Source organism: Aquarana catesbeiana, linkage group LG03 (genome assembly GCF_042186555.1).
Source record: "Aquarana catesbeiana isolate 2022-GZ linkage group LG03, ASM4218655v1, whole genome shotgun sequence".
NCBI lineage: Eukaryota > Metazoa > Chordata > Amphibia > Anura > Ranidae > Aquarana > Aquarana catesbeiana.
In genome coordinates, this window is record NC_133326.1 from 310,658,853 (window position 1) to 310,674,084 (window position 15,232).

Consider the following 15,232-nt stretch of genomic DNA (forward strand, 5'->3'; position numbering starts at 1 on the left):
AAAATGTAACTAGTTTAGGACACTGGATGTCTACACATGCCCAAAAAAAACTTCATAATCCAGCCCTTCTGTCCTGCGGCCATAACCCACCCTTCAGCAATTCTGAGTTCTGATTAATCAAAGCCGGGAGTTGCTGTGTACAGAGAGAGCAGCTCTGGTAGCGTTCTCTGTGTTTTTTAACACTGTTTAGAAGTGAAATAATGTGATACAAAGTAACATTGTTACTGTTTGTATATACTCTGTTTCATTCTTCTTCAAAGGGATCAGCTTCAGTCTGCATATTATGTCAGTAAGTGCCCTTTCATACTAGGGAGGTGGGGGCGGTAGCGGTAAAGCGGCGCTAGTCTTTGGCGCCGCTATTCGGGCAGGAGCGGGGTGCTTTTAACCCCCTAGAAGAAGTTAAAAAGGGTTAAAAGCACCCGTGTAGTGCCTGTGTAGCGCCGCTGCCGAAGCGGTTTGCAGGTGCTTCGGCAGCGCTGCCCATGCATACCAATGGGCAGGGGCGGTGGAGGAGTGGTGTATACACCGCTCACAAACTGCCCCAAAGATGCTGCTTGCAGGACTTTTTTCTAACGTCCTGCAAGCGCACCTCCCCAGTGTGAAAGCACTCAGGCTTTCACACTGGGACTGCAGATGAGGCATTTTTCAGGCACTAACGTGCCTGAAAAATGCCCCAGTGTGAAAGGGGTCTTAAAGCAGCTTGACAAGTAAAAAAAAAAAAAAGTCTGTTTGTTTTTTTTAAATAAAATTTGCATCTGTTTAATCAACTATTAGTTTACCTTATAAACCCTAATTAATGCCTTCTTCTTCTCCTATTTTTTTCCTGCTTATTCTTATTTACTTGCTATTTTATTAACCATTATTTTATATTTTTTATTTGTATTATTTGAGATTTTTTTCCCCAAACTTTACATTTCACAAAAGCACAAAAAAAAAAAAAAATTAAAAAAACACTTTATTTTAATTTGTAAATAACAAGGCTTTTTAACTGTCAGGTCACCTGAGGCTTGGGACCTTGGGATCAGGAGTGCACCGCAAGGTAGGGGACCCTACGGCTAACTGCTGTGGATGGGAGTCAGGGTGGTAAGGAAGGCAGGGCCGCTGAAACACAAACACAGATCCCACCGGGGGTTAGAGCGTAGGATTCCCTGGGACGCGGAGTCTAAGAGCCAGCAGGTGTTCACCAGAGCCTCTAGTGGTGAGGATGGACTAGGCTGCAACTGACTGCAGGTCGTGACCCCCAGGGTCCCCTAGCTCACGCCCACAGTAGGAGGATAGGGAAAGTAAGGGAATAAGCCAAGGTCAGGGCCACAAGCAGAAAGCAGACAAGGACAACAGAGACACGCCAAAGGTTCAGGGTCACAGGAATAGTCGGGGACATGCCAAAAGGTCAGGGTCACGAGCAGACAGGAATAGTTGAGAACACGCCAAGGTCGGTAACAGAAATAAACGTAGAGCACACGGCAAGCAGGAAACAGGAAGCCAAACACACAAAGGTTGATCAGAAGGGCTGGCCTGCAGTGCACAGGTTAATATAGAGTTCTCTGATAGGAGCTGGGGTGGAGCCATGCTAGAGGAGAGATTATGAAAGCATAGTTACATAGTTAGTAAGGTTGAATAGACACCAGTCCATCCATTTCAACCTGAGTGAGTGTGGGTGCTTGTCTACAATTATCCCTATTTATTTAAGGTACCCATATAGCGCCATCAATTTACGCAGCACTCCACACATACATCGCACCCTACCCTCAAGGAGCCCACAATCCAAGGTCTCCAATTCACATTCATATATTAGGGCCAATTTTGGACAGAAGCCAATTAACCTACCAGCATGTCTTTGGAGTGTGGGAGGAAACCCACAAAGGCACAGGGAGAACATGCAAACTCCAGGCAGGTAGTGGTAGGGATTCGAACCAGCGACCCTTCTTACTGCTGGGTGAGAGTGCTACCCACTACACCACTGTGCTGCCCAAAGCAGTCAGGTGAGTGTCGGCTGGTCTCTAGAGATGAACACATGGTGATAGGTAAGCTGACAGGCAAACTCTATTGCATAACCATGACATTAACAGAATCATAATTTTAGTGTATTTTAAAGTGGACAAATTACAGAAAAATGTCTGTACTTTTATCTACAATAACGCTATTTATTTTCAAACTAACACTGGTCAACAAATAGAAAGTTTATTTTATTATTTTTTTATTTTTTAGAAAAGAAGTCAAATATAAAGTAAATATATTTTGTAGGGATGCACCGAAAACTGTCGGCCGAAAATAGGGTTATCACCGTTTTACCAGGAAAAAAAGGTGCCGATAATGGCATGCTACATTCCATCGACTTCAACGCTAAATCGTGTCCCATTGATTTCAATGCAGAATCGCGTCCCATTGACTTCAATAAAAAATCATGTCCCATTGACTTCAATAAAGAATCATGTCCCATTGACTTCAATGCAGAATCGTGTCCCATTGACTTCAATGCAAAAATGCACCCTAGTGAATTCACTGTAAAATCGCGTCCTATTGGTTATGCAATTGACTTCAATGCAAAATCGCGTCCCATTGACTTCAATGCAAAAATGCCCACTATTAATTTCAATGCAAAATCACCAGCCACATTAAAGTGATTGTAAAGGAAAAAATGTTATTAAAAATAAAAAATAAAAACATTTTATACTTACCTGCTCTGTGAAGTGATTTTGCACAGAGCAACCCTGATTGCCTGCCAGCGCTCTGGGCCCCTCCCCCTTGGCATGTGCCCCCAAAGCAAGCCTCTCACTGTGTTGGCACTCGTGCGTGCTCGCTCCTAAGCTGACTCTCTGCGTCCATAAGACATAGACAGCGTGACTCAGGCTTCCGCCTCACTGGCTGTGACTGGCAGCAGCAGGAGCCAATGGCTCCTGCTGCTGCATCTCAGCCAATCACCATGGAGCCTCGGGTCTCGTGCACATCGCTGGATCGAGATTGGGCTTAGGTATGTATTTGGGGGCTGAGAGGGAAGCTGCATACTTATGTTTTTTTACCTTCATGCATAGAATGCATAAAGGTAAAAAAAAAAGTTAAGCCTTTACAACCACTTTAATTTATTTATTTTTTTTAATCTAAAAAACTGTCCATATTAGTTTCAGTTTTTCGGCCAAGTGCATGCTGAATTTTTGGTTTTGGCGCCAGAATTTTCAGTTTGGTGCACCACTAACATGTTGTTGTACTTTGTTACCTCAAAGCAGAACTTCACTCAAAAAGTGAAGTGCCGCTGGATTACTCTCTCCTCCAAGCCTATAACTGGGTGGAGCCGACACAGATTTCTATCGGCACAATCCTCGCCTAGGTGAGGATTGTGGGTCTTGCCTGTCACGTGTCCCAACAGGCTGTAGGACCATACACAAAGTGCAAGCTTGCGCATGTGCAGTGGAAAATCAGCTGTAGATCATCAGGAAGCCACAGCCAGCTCCTATATCCAAGATGGTGGAGCTGGAGACCCACAACGTCAAGAAGAAGCAGCTGTGGGAAGACAGCACTGGACCCCAGGAAATGGTAAGTGCCTGATTTTATTTTTTAAAAAGTCAGCAGCCTCAGTATTTGTAGCTGCCGACTTTTAAAAAAGAAAAAAAAAAAATTAAGTTCCTCTTTAAGTATTGACAAAGTTATTGCTGAGTAAATAGGTCCATAGCACAAATGTAAAAACTGCACTAGTCCATAGGGAGTATTAAGTAACAAACACAGTTTTACAACGCCATATCTCTTCTCATAAAATTGGTAGCTACGGCTTGTTCAAATAAAAAAACTTTGAATTGAACTCGTGCCTTCCTCCTATGCAAGTCTGTGTACTTCCATAAAGTCCTTTCCATTTTCACCTGTCTATATCCATCTCAGGCAAGTTGGCCTTTCCTAAATTAAGAAAGAGTGACAATTTAACAGCTTTGGGGGGAACATGAGAACAGCCAAGAGAAACATCCCAGAATAGAGATATCAACACACTCACTAAGCAACACCACAAACACCAAAACGCCATGTAATGGAGCGGAAATGATCACCACGTAGGCCTCACTGTTCACTACACACTAAAGACTTTCAATAATGTCAGTACACAGGACAATGATCTGGTTTGACACACAAAAAACGTAATTACTAAAACAAACCAATCACATCTCAACTTCAACACATTCAGGGGAATATTTATCAAGCAAATTAACAATATAAATTAGGCACTAAGGCTGGATTCACATCTATGCATTTTTAGTGCTTTTTGTAGATTTGCACTACAGTCCATGTTCCATGGACTGTAATGCAAATCTGCAAAATGCAAAAAGCACTAAAAATTATTTTATTTATTATTATTTTTTTTTTTTTATTTACAGTACTTATATAGCGCCATCAATTTACGCAGCAATTTACATATACATTGTACATTCACATCAGTCCCTATCCTCAAGGAGCTTACAATCTAAGGTCCCTAACTCACATTCATACATACTAGGGACAATTTAGACAGGATCCAATTAACCTACCAGCATGTCTTTGGAGTGTGGGAGGAAACCGGAGTACCCGGAGGAAACCCACGCAGGCACAGGGAGAACATGCAAACTCCAAGCAGGTAGTGTCATGGTTGGGATTCGAACCAGCGACCCTTCTTACTGCTAGGCGAAAGTGCTACCCACTGCACCACTGTGCTGCTGTCATCCCACTACACAGCAGCTTCTGCACTGTAATGTAGTGGCCAGGGGCGGACTGACAACTCATGGGGCCCCTGGGCAATAGGAGATTATGGGGCCCCCGGGCAATAGGAGATTATGGGGCCCCCGGGAAATAGGAGATTATGGGGCCACACAGTATACACACACAGACACACAATATACACACACAGTATACACACACTGACACACAATATACACACACAGTACACACACACTGAAAAGGTACTGGAGAGGCGGGGCAGCTATAATCTTGGGATTGTTTTTTAAAAAAACACAGATTTTTACATACTGTCCCTGGTTTTATTGAGGCTGGCAACCCTGATGGTGCCCCTTCACCCGGTGGCCACGCCCCATGCCTATATAATTGGTTGCGGACTTCGCTCACGGCATTACAGCGAGAGGGAGCCTCGTGTCAACATCTCTGGAAGAGAGAAGAAGGCGTCTCAGAAGACCGGGCTCCAGAGAGCACGGAGACGACACCGGAGAGAGGGAGAAGAGGCCTGAGAGACCCCCGCAGTCGACAGAAGACTCTCAAAGTCGGAAGAAGACCCCCGGAGCTGCCTAATAAATTACTTTAAAAACCTGTGTAGTGTGTTTTTTTTTAATGACACTTTTTTTCCCCAGGTGAATGGGTAGCCCATACTCATTCACATAGGGTTGGGGGCCGGGATCTGGAAGCCCCCTTATTAAAGGGGGCTCCCGGATTCCAATAAGCCCCCCGCCCGCAGACCCTGACAACCAACAGCCACGGTTGTCAACATGGTGATGAGGTGCTTTGGGGTGAGGGGGCCCGCAGGGCGCCCCCTTGCCCCAAAGCACCAACCCCCCCCATGTTGAGGGCATTCGGCCTGGTACGGTTCAGGAGGGGGGGGCGCTCGCTCGACCCCACCCCCTTTCCTGACCAACCGGGCTGCGTGCTCGGATAAGGGTCTGGTATGGATTTTGGGGGGGACCCCACGCCGTTTTTTCGGCGTAGGGGGTGCCCCCTGGGATCCATACCAGACTGAAGGGCCTGGTATGCTCTTGGAGGGGAACCCATGCCGGTTTTTTATTTAAAATTTGGCGTGGAGTTCCCCCTCAAGATTCCCACCAAACAGTGCCAGGCATTGGCGGGGATCCAAGTCGGATCCCCGTGCTTGTTGCTCATTGGGAAAGGAAAAAACATTTTTCCTTTCCCAATGAGCAGCTCGGCACTGTTATCCGCAGCTGACACAGTGCACTGCGATTACCTGCGGTTATGTGCGGATAGCTCCTTGATGCATTTCTATTTCTTCTATCCGCACCAAACTGCATGTAATCAAAACGCAGCTGAACGCAGTGTGTGAATGGGGCCATAGGAAAGCATTGTGTGCATTTAGCTGCGGTAGAAAACGCAGCTAAAAGCACAATTCTATCCGTCCGTGTGAAAGGGGCCTAAGGCCTTGTTCAAACGGGGCATACTACAGCATACGCCCGTGCAAGAGCCATGTTTGCCCACATGGGGATGCATGGGAATGCACAGGTGTACTGTGCATCCCCATGCAAGCAGTCCCATTCATGTCAATTGGGATGCAGTGGCTGCACGGACATAGCCACACCTCCCAATTTCACATTTAGGCCTAAATGTAACTACTCTCTTTCTAAAGCCAAAATCTTTTTTTAGATGTTGGAAAGGGTAGAGAAGAGTCTCTGCCTGTTTTTTATTGCTCTGTGTGGGGGATTCACCACCCTTATGTGAATACTATTACTGCAACAGAAACTGATGGGATATTCAGGGCTCATTCCTAGCCTTCTAAAATGTGTCAAATCAACGTCTGTCCGTGCATGTCGGGAGAGCACGCACACGGGTCTGGTGGACTCAATGTCCGCCGGCCACCCGGGATCACGGTACAGAGAGGCAGAACGGGGATCTGCCTATGTAAAAAAAAGACAGATCCCTGTTCTGACGGGGACAACATGGAGATCTGCTGTTCCTAGTGATTAGGAACAGCAAACTCTGTGTTGTCCCAGTAAGCCCATCCCCCACACAGTTAGAACACACCCAGGGAACACAGTTAACCCCTTGATCGCCCCCTAGTGTTAACCCCTTCCCTGCCAGAGTCATTTATACATTAATCGGTGCCTTTTTTTAGCACTGATCCCTGTATTGCTGTAACTGATCTCCAAAAAAGTGTCACTAATGGTCAGATTTGTTCGCCACAATGTGGCAATCCCGCTAAAAATCGCAAATCGCTGCCATTACCAGTAAAAACAATTTTAAAAAATTAAAAGTTCCTAAATCTATCCCCTATTTTGTAGACGCTATAACTTTTGTGCAAACCAATCAATATGCGCTTATTGCAATTTTTTTTAACAAAAATATGTAGCAGAATACATATTGGTCTAAACCAATAGATTTTTTACATTTTTTTGGATGTGTATTATAGAAGAAAGAGTAAAAAATGTTGTGTTTTTTTCAAAATTGTCGCTCTTTTTTGTTTAATAGCGCAAAAAATAAAAACCGCAGAGGTGATCAAATACCACCAAAAGAAAGCTCTATTTGTGGGAAAAAAATGACATTTTGTTTGGGTACAACATCGCATGCCCGCGCAATTGTCAGTTAAAGCGACTCGGTGCTGTATCGCAAAAAATGGCCTGTCATTAAGGGGCTAAATCCTTACGGGGCTGAAGTGGTTAAAGTTGAACTTTAGTCAGAAAATTAAGTCTTGTTAGATCATTTCAGGCTGCCCCCTTTTGCAAGTATAGCTATATAATATTAAAAATAAGCGTCTATACTGTTTAAAATCCATTAATACGCTGTCTCCCCCTGCTTTGCACATGCTCAGTTGCTTTATATTCTTAGGCACTGTGCTGAATTTGTAAACCCTCTTATTCTTTACAGCCAAAGAAACTGCTTCTGTTTGAACTGCCATGGTGCTGCACATGTGACAGTTTGGTTAAAGTGGAGTTCCACCCACTTTTACAACTCTTTAGCATCCCTCACTAAACTGTGCACTGTAAACGAATTGGATATTTAAAATTTTTTTTCTTAGCACCTACTGTATATCTGCTGTATTCATTTTTCACTTCCTCCTCCCTGGCCATGGCCCATCGCATCATTTCCTGTTTGCAATGCCTTCTGGGAAGGGGCGTCAACTTCCTCTGACACTGCCGTTGCTATGGAAACCTGACCTGAAACCTATTACACTGCTTGTGCTGCACTGAGCATGTGCGAGATCTGCAAGGATGAGATCCAGGAAGAACTACAGTCTGGCTTCAGATGCCCACACTTAAGATGGCCACGGCTTGCTGTAATTTGATAAAATAACAAACTACTGCTATAAACTAACAAAACAGACCTTAGTTTACAGACTAACTTTACTAGAATACATTAAGCTTGTGTATTATAGGGGTATTTTTATGTAAAAAGTATAATTTCGGCCGGAACACCACTTTAACCGGTTCAATACAGGGCATTTTTACCCCCTTCCTCCCCAGGCCAATTTTTAGTTTTCAGCGCTGTCGCACTTTAAACGACAATTGCGCAGTCGCGCGACGTTGTACCCAAAAAAAAAATGACGTCCCTTTTTCCCCACAAATAGAGCTTTCTTTTGGTGGTATTTGATCACCTCTGCAGTTTTTATTTTTTGCGCTATAAACAAAAGAAGAGCGACAATTTTGAAAAAAACACAACATTTTTACTCTTTCTTCTATAATACACATCCAAAAAATTAAAAAAAATCTATTGGTTTAGACCAATATGTATTCTGCTACATATTTTTGTTAAAAAAAAAAATGCAATAAGCGCATATTGATTGGTTTGCACAAAAGTTATAGCGTCTACAAAATAGGGGATAGATTTAGGAACTTTTAGACGGCCGAGAATCCCAGGCCGTCATATGACGTCCACCCAGGATGGGAGATCCCATCTGTGGACGTCATATGTCTATGGCTGGATAGGAAAGTGGTTAAGGACACAAACAAATTTGACAGTTAGCAATCCCAGCATTCCAGGAATGTAACTGTTTTCTGAAACCCTTAAATCAATGGGTTTAGTTCCGCTTTATGATTTACTTCTGCTCAGGGACTCTGGGCTTCAGCAAAATGGCAGCCTCCAGCAAGAAGAAACTGAAGAAATGCTGGAGGAAATTTACAGCACACACTTATTTTGGTAGCATATTGAATAATGTGGAATGTATGTCCCTTGTTAACCGCTTGCCGACCGCCTCACGCAGATATACTGCGGCAAAAGGGCTCGTACAGGCAGAATCACGTACCTGTATGTTCCCCTTTAAGAGGCAGCCAGCAGGCGCATGTCATCGGAGCAAGGATCAGTGACATGTCACACACAGCCATGCCCCTCACAGTTTGAAACACGCCCCAGGAAACACTTAACCCCTACACTGCCACCTAGTGGTTAACGCCTTGACTGCCAGTGTCATTTACACAGGAATCAGTGCATTTGTATATTTGTATATAAATGACAATGGTCCCAAAAATGTGTAAAAAATGACCGATGTGTCTGCCATAATGTCGCAGTCACGATAAAAATCGCTGATCGCCGCCATTTTAAAAAATATATATATATTGATAAAAATGCCACAAAACTATCCCCTATTTTGTAAACGCTATAATTTTTGCGCAAACCGATCAATAATCGCTTATTGTGATTTTCTTTACCAAAAATATGTAGAAGAATATGTATCGGCCTAAACTGAGGAAAAAATTGTTTTTTTACATATTTTTGGGGGATATTTATTATCGCAAAAAGTAAAAAATAATGCGTTTTTTTCAAATTTGTTTTTTTGTTTATAGTGACAAAAATAAAAACCGCAGGGGTGATCAAATACCACCAAAAGAAAGCTCTATTTGTGGGAAAAAAAAGGACATCAATTTTGTTTGGGAGCCACGTCGCAAGACCGCACAATTGTCAGTTAAACTGGCGCAGTGCCGAATCGCAAAAAAGTGCTCTGGACAGGGAGGGGGTAAATTCTTCCAGGGCTGAAGTGGTTAAAGAACATTATTTTTTATCAAGCTGTTATGGATAAAGTTCCGCTTTACGAGACAAACTGTAATGTGAACCTGATGTGTATGGTTTATGTACTTTAAAGTGGTTCTAAAGACAGAAGGTTTTTTTACCTTAATGCATTCTATGCATTAGGATAAAATCCCTTCTGTGTGCAGCAGCCCCCCTAATACTTACCTAAGTCCCATCTCGATCCAGCGATGTGCACCAGAGCCTTTGCTCTCTGTGGACTCTTTCTCCTTATTGGCTGAGACAGCAGTGGGCACCAGTGGCTCCCACTGCTGTCATTCACAGTAGGTGAGCCAATGAGGAGAGTGAGGGGCGGGGCTGAGCCACAGCTCTGTGCATGAATGGTCACACAGAGTAGCAGCTTCCTCTGAGGGCACTTGACAGGAGGGAGGGGCCAGGAGCACTGGTGGGGGACTGGAGAAGAGGAGGATCGGAGCTGCTCTGTGCATAACCACTGCACAAAGCAGGTAAGTATAACATGTTTGTCTTTTTGTTTTGTTTTTTAAACCAAGCCTTTAATATCACTTTAAGATGTTATGGGGTACATTGCATTAAAGTGTAAATTCACCTTTACGGAAAAATCTGTAAGGTGAACTTACACAGGACCCCCTCCCTCCTCACCAAACCCCACCCCCACCCCCCAGTCCCACTGACCTGCATGGTGGTGATCGCCCGTTCTATGCCCCGGAATAGCCGCCTCATGACTCTGGTGCTTAGAAATCCTCTCAGCTTTCTCTCTTCTTCTTCCCCGCTGAGAGGATGGGCTACGCGGGTTCTGATTGGTCGGCGCCGCTCATGTGATAGCGCAGACCAATTAGAATGCTCCTAAACGTACCTCCTGAGGGGGTACGTTTAGGAGATTAAGCTCTGGGGATTTCTAAGCCCCGGAGCTGTGAGGCGGCTATGCTGGGGCTCAGAACAGGCAACCACCGCCATGCAGGTCAGCGGGACTGGGGGGGGGGGGGGGGGGGCTGAGTAGGGGGTCCTGTCTAAGTTCCCCCTACAGATTTTTCTGTAAAGGTGAACTTACCCTTTAAGTATTTTCTCTATAGAGTCCTTTATGTAAAGTTTTAGTTTCTTTTTTTCTATCTTTTGTAAACAATTTAAAGCAGTAGTAAAGCCTGCTTTGTGATTTTTACCGACAGGCCTATAATAAGGCTTACCTTTAGGTAAAATGAATATCTCCTAAACATGCACCGTTTAGGAGATATTCACCCTGGATACAGCCAGTAACCTCACCGGTATGTGCACATTCCAGACCTTCGGAGCTTTGTGCCGGAACTGAGGGCTCCCGTGCGCATGTGCAGGAGTGATGTGATGGCGGCTCCGGCCACTCACAGCGCCGGAACCCGCAAAACCTGGGAGGAAAGACCAGGGGAAAATGGCAGCCTTCTCAGTGGTGACAGCATGCAGCTGAAGGGCTTCATTCTAAAGTAAGTATTTCATAATGTGCTAGTAAGCGATGCATTCTAGCACATTATGCCTTTGTCTTACAGGTGTTTTTTTTTTTTTTTTTTTATTTGAAACTCTGCCAAGGTATACTACCGCTTTAAGAAATCTTCATTGTAATTTTCTTTTAAGATTAAACCAATATTATTATGATCTGTTGTTACGGGGCTCTTAAACAGTGAGGGGCCCATATGCCAGTGCCTACTTTGCCTATTTGGCACTGACCACAGCATGTTCCGACGCAAGGGGGGAGATTTACTAAATCTGGAACGTGCAAAATCTGGTTCAGCTCTGCATAGAAACCAATCAGCTTCCAGGTTTTATTGTCAAAGCTTCATCGAACAAGATGAAGTTAGAAGCTGATTGGCTCCCATGCATAGCTGCACCAGATTCTGAGTGCTCCAGTTTTAGTAAATCTCCCCAGTGACATGCAGTGCAGTAAGTTGCGCTGCATAAAAAAGTAGACATGCTACCTTTCTAAAGCAGAACACCTCAACACAGTGTTGTCATTGGAATAGGGTACAAGTGTTTTCTGTGTGCCTTAGCATTCAGTCTGTGTCGATCTACGCAGATCATCTCAGCTCAACATACATGGTGTGAATGAGCCCTAACCATCGTCATTCGAACACCTGTATAGGTGACAACCATCTCAATTTGGAGAGACTTCCTCTCACTTCCTGTCCTGTCCCAGGATGTGAAAAGAAATCTCCCCAATAGGGCACACATAGCAAACAAAAAAAACCTCACAGGGGTTCGTCCATTTCCTCATTTATCTAAAATACCCTTTGGCTTCTGATATGGTATAAGAACATTTGCATTGATAGCAGTATAACATTAGTGGATCCAATGTGTCCAGTATGAATTACCCCCTCCTGTGCTCCTCCTGCTGTGTGTCTCCCGGGGACGATCTCTGCAACTTTCTCATAAAACCAAGCAGCTGTTTGATTTCATCTTCAAAGGTGGCGATCACCGGATTCTTCTGGTCTACATTTCCATAAAACGTGGCCGGTAAGGGCTCCATATTGATCGCCTCTCCGAGCTTACAGCGTGCACGGCGGTCAGATGTATACTAAAGGCGCTGCTAGGGAACGGTCTCCATAGCAACCGCTACACTGTCAGCCGCAGCACTGGGAAGTGGACTGGGCGCACGCGGCGGGTGACGTCACCCACTTCTACATCCTTTATTGGAGTTCCATGTCGGGGATGGGACGGTGTAGCAGTAAAATCGGTATCCCATGAAATTTGGTATTCTCTGCTACTACTGGGCATGTGCCGATTTCAGACAAGAGAAACCGAGCGCAGAGCTACTGCCGACAAACACAACTGATTTATATTAACTCCTCACACGCTGTGCATCATGAAGACACAACGAGACACCTTGCTTCATCTGGATGACAGCGGGGGGCATGAGGAGGGAACAGCAACAAGCTGTATCGGCTACACACAGACTGCATGTCACATGGGGGGGGCAGTCTGGATATCACATGGGGGGGCAGTCTGCATGTCACATGTTGGGGGGCAGTCTGGATGTCACATGGGGGGGGTAGTCTGGATGTCACATGGGGGGGGGGGGGTAGTCTGGATGTCACATGGGGGGGGCAGTCTGGATGTCACATGGGGGGGGTAGTCTGGATGTCACATGGGGGGGTAGTCTGGATGTCACATGGGGGGGTAGTCTGGATGTCACATGGGGGGGTAGTCTGGATGTCACATGGGGGGGGGGTAGTCTGGATGTCACATGGGGGGGGGTAGTCTGGATGTCACATGGGGGGGGCAGTCTGGATGTCACATGGGGGGGGGCAGTCTGGATGTCACATGGGGGGGGCAGTCTGGATGTCACAGGGGGGGGCAGTCTGGATGTCACAGGGGGGGGGGCAGTCTGGATGTCACAGGGGGGGGGCAGTCTGGATGTCACAGGGGGGGGGCAGTCTGGATGTCACAGGGGGGGGCAGTCTGGATGTCACAGGGGGGGCCAGTATGGATGTCACATGGGGGGGGGCAGTCTGGATGTCACATGGGGGGGCAGTCTGGATGTCACGGGGGGGGCAGTCTGGATGTCACATGGGGGGGCAGTCTGGATGTCACAGGGGGGGGGCCAGTCTGGATGTCACATGGGGGGGGGCAGTCTGGATGTCACATGGGGGGGCAGTCTGGATGTCACATGGGGGGGGGCAGTCTGGATGTCACAGGGGGGGCAGTCTGGATGTCACATGGGGGGGGCAGTCTGGATGTCACATGGGGGGGCAGTCTGGATGTCACGGGGGGGCAGTCTGGATGTCACATGGGGGGGGGCAGTCTGGATGTCACAGGGGGGGGGCCAGTCTGGATGTCACATGGGGGGGGGCAGTCTGGATGTCACATAAGGGGGCCAGTCTGTATGTCACAGAGGGGGGGCAGTCTGGATGTCACTGGAGGGGCCAGTCTGGATGTCACGGGGGGGGGGGGGGTGGGGGGCAGTCTGGATATCACAGAGGAGGCTGCATGTCATAGGGGGCACACAATGGTTGCCACAGGCTGGCTGGATGTCACAGGGGGTGACAGGCTGCACTGGCTGGATGTCACCAGGGGCACCCGATGGTTGGCACAGGCTGGCTGCATGTCACAGGCTACACTGGCTGGGTGTCACGGGGGGCCACAGGCTGCATGGCACAAGAGGCACACAATGGTTGCCACAGGCTGGCTGGATATCACAGGGGGGGCACAGGCTGTGCTGGCTGGATGTCACCGGGGGGCTGCATGTTACAGGGGGAACACAATGGTTAGCACAGGATGGCTGGCTGGATGTCACAGGGGGCCACAGGCAACACAGGCTGGATGTCACCGGGGGCACACAATGGTTGGCACAGGCTAGATGTCACAGGGGGGCACAGGCTGCATGGCACAGGGGGCACACGATGGTTGGCACAGGCTGCCTGGATGTCACAGGGAGGCACAGGCGCCCTGCATTATAAGAGGGGTGATACCTATTTTCACGGCCTGCATTACTAGAGGGGATACCTATTTTCACGGCCTGCATTACTAGAGGGGATACCTATTTCCATAGCCTGCTTTACTAGAGGGGATACCTATTTTCATGGCCTGCATAACTAGAAGGTGCGATACCTATTTTCATGGTCTGCATTACTAGAGGGGGATACCTATTTTCATGGCCTGCTTTACTAGAGGGGGGATACCTCTTTTCATGGGCTGCTTTACTAGAGGGTGATACCTGTTTTCATGGCCTGCATAACTAGAGGGTGGATACCTATTTTCATGGCCTGCATAACTAAAGGGGGGGATACCTATTTTCATGGCCTGCATTACCAGAGGGCATACCTATTTTCATGGCCTGCATTACCAGAGGGCATACCTATTTTCATGGTCTGCATTACTAGAGGGGGATACCTATTTTCATGGCCTGCATAACTAGAGGGGATACCTATTTTCATGGCCTGCTTTACTAGAGGGTGTGATACCTTTTTTCATGGCCTGCATTACTAGAGGGGATACCTATTTTCATGGCCTGCATTACTAGAGGGATACCTATTTTCATGGCCTGCATTACTAGAGGGGATACCTATTTTCATGGCCTGCATTACTAGAGGGGATACCAATTTTCATGGCCTGCATTATAAGAGGGGGGATATCTATTTTCACGGCCTGCATTATTAGAGGGGGGATACCTATTTTTATGGCCTGCATTATTAGAGGGGGGATACCTATTTTTATGGCCTGCATTATTAGAGGGGGGATACCTATTTTTATGGCCTGCATTATTAGAGGGGGGATACCTATTTTTATGGCCTGCATTATTAGAGGGGGGGATACCTATTTTCACGGCCTGCATTATTAGGGGGGGGGGGGTGTGCCCCTGTGCCATCAAGATTGTGTTGCCTGTGCCCCCCGTGACATCCATTGTATGCCCCCTGTGCCATGCAGCCTGGGTTTAATTTAAATAATATAAGTAAACTAAGGAGCGAGGAAACCTACTTACTCCAAACCAAAAAAATAATTTGGAATTTCCCCCCCACCGCTGGCTACACACATGGATAAATCACCACCCACCAGACTGACAACCCACAAAACAAAATACTGACACCTCAGACTGACCCCCGTACAA

The 15,232-nt window shown here is 46.5% G+C and overlaps 1 protein-coding gene across 3 annotated transcripts in view; it reads right to left on the minus strand.

Annotated features, from left to right (window-relative positions):
• CFAP54 (cilia and flagella associated protein 54) overlaps window positions 1–12,390 on the minus strand; it is a 545,361-nt gene extending 532,971 nt beyond the window's left edge. For all 3 annotated transcript variants that reach the window (XM_073620268.1, XM_073620266.1, XM_073620265.1), the window contains exon 1: window positions 12,000–12,390. In XM_073620268.1, the coding sequence (XP_073476369.1) occupies window positions 12,000–12,154 (155 nt within the window). In that variant the 5' untranslated portion in view covers window positions 12,155–12,390. The remainder of the gene's footprint in view (window positions 1–11,999) is intronic.
• Window positions 12,391–15,232: the final 2,842 nt, after the last annotated feature.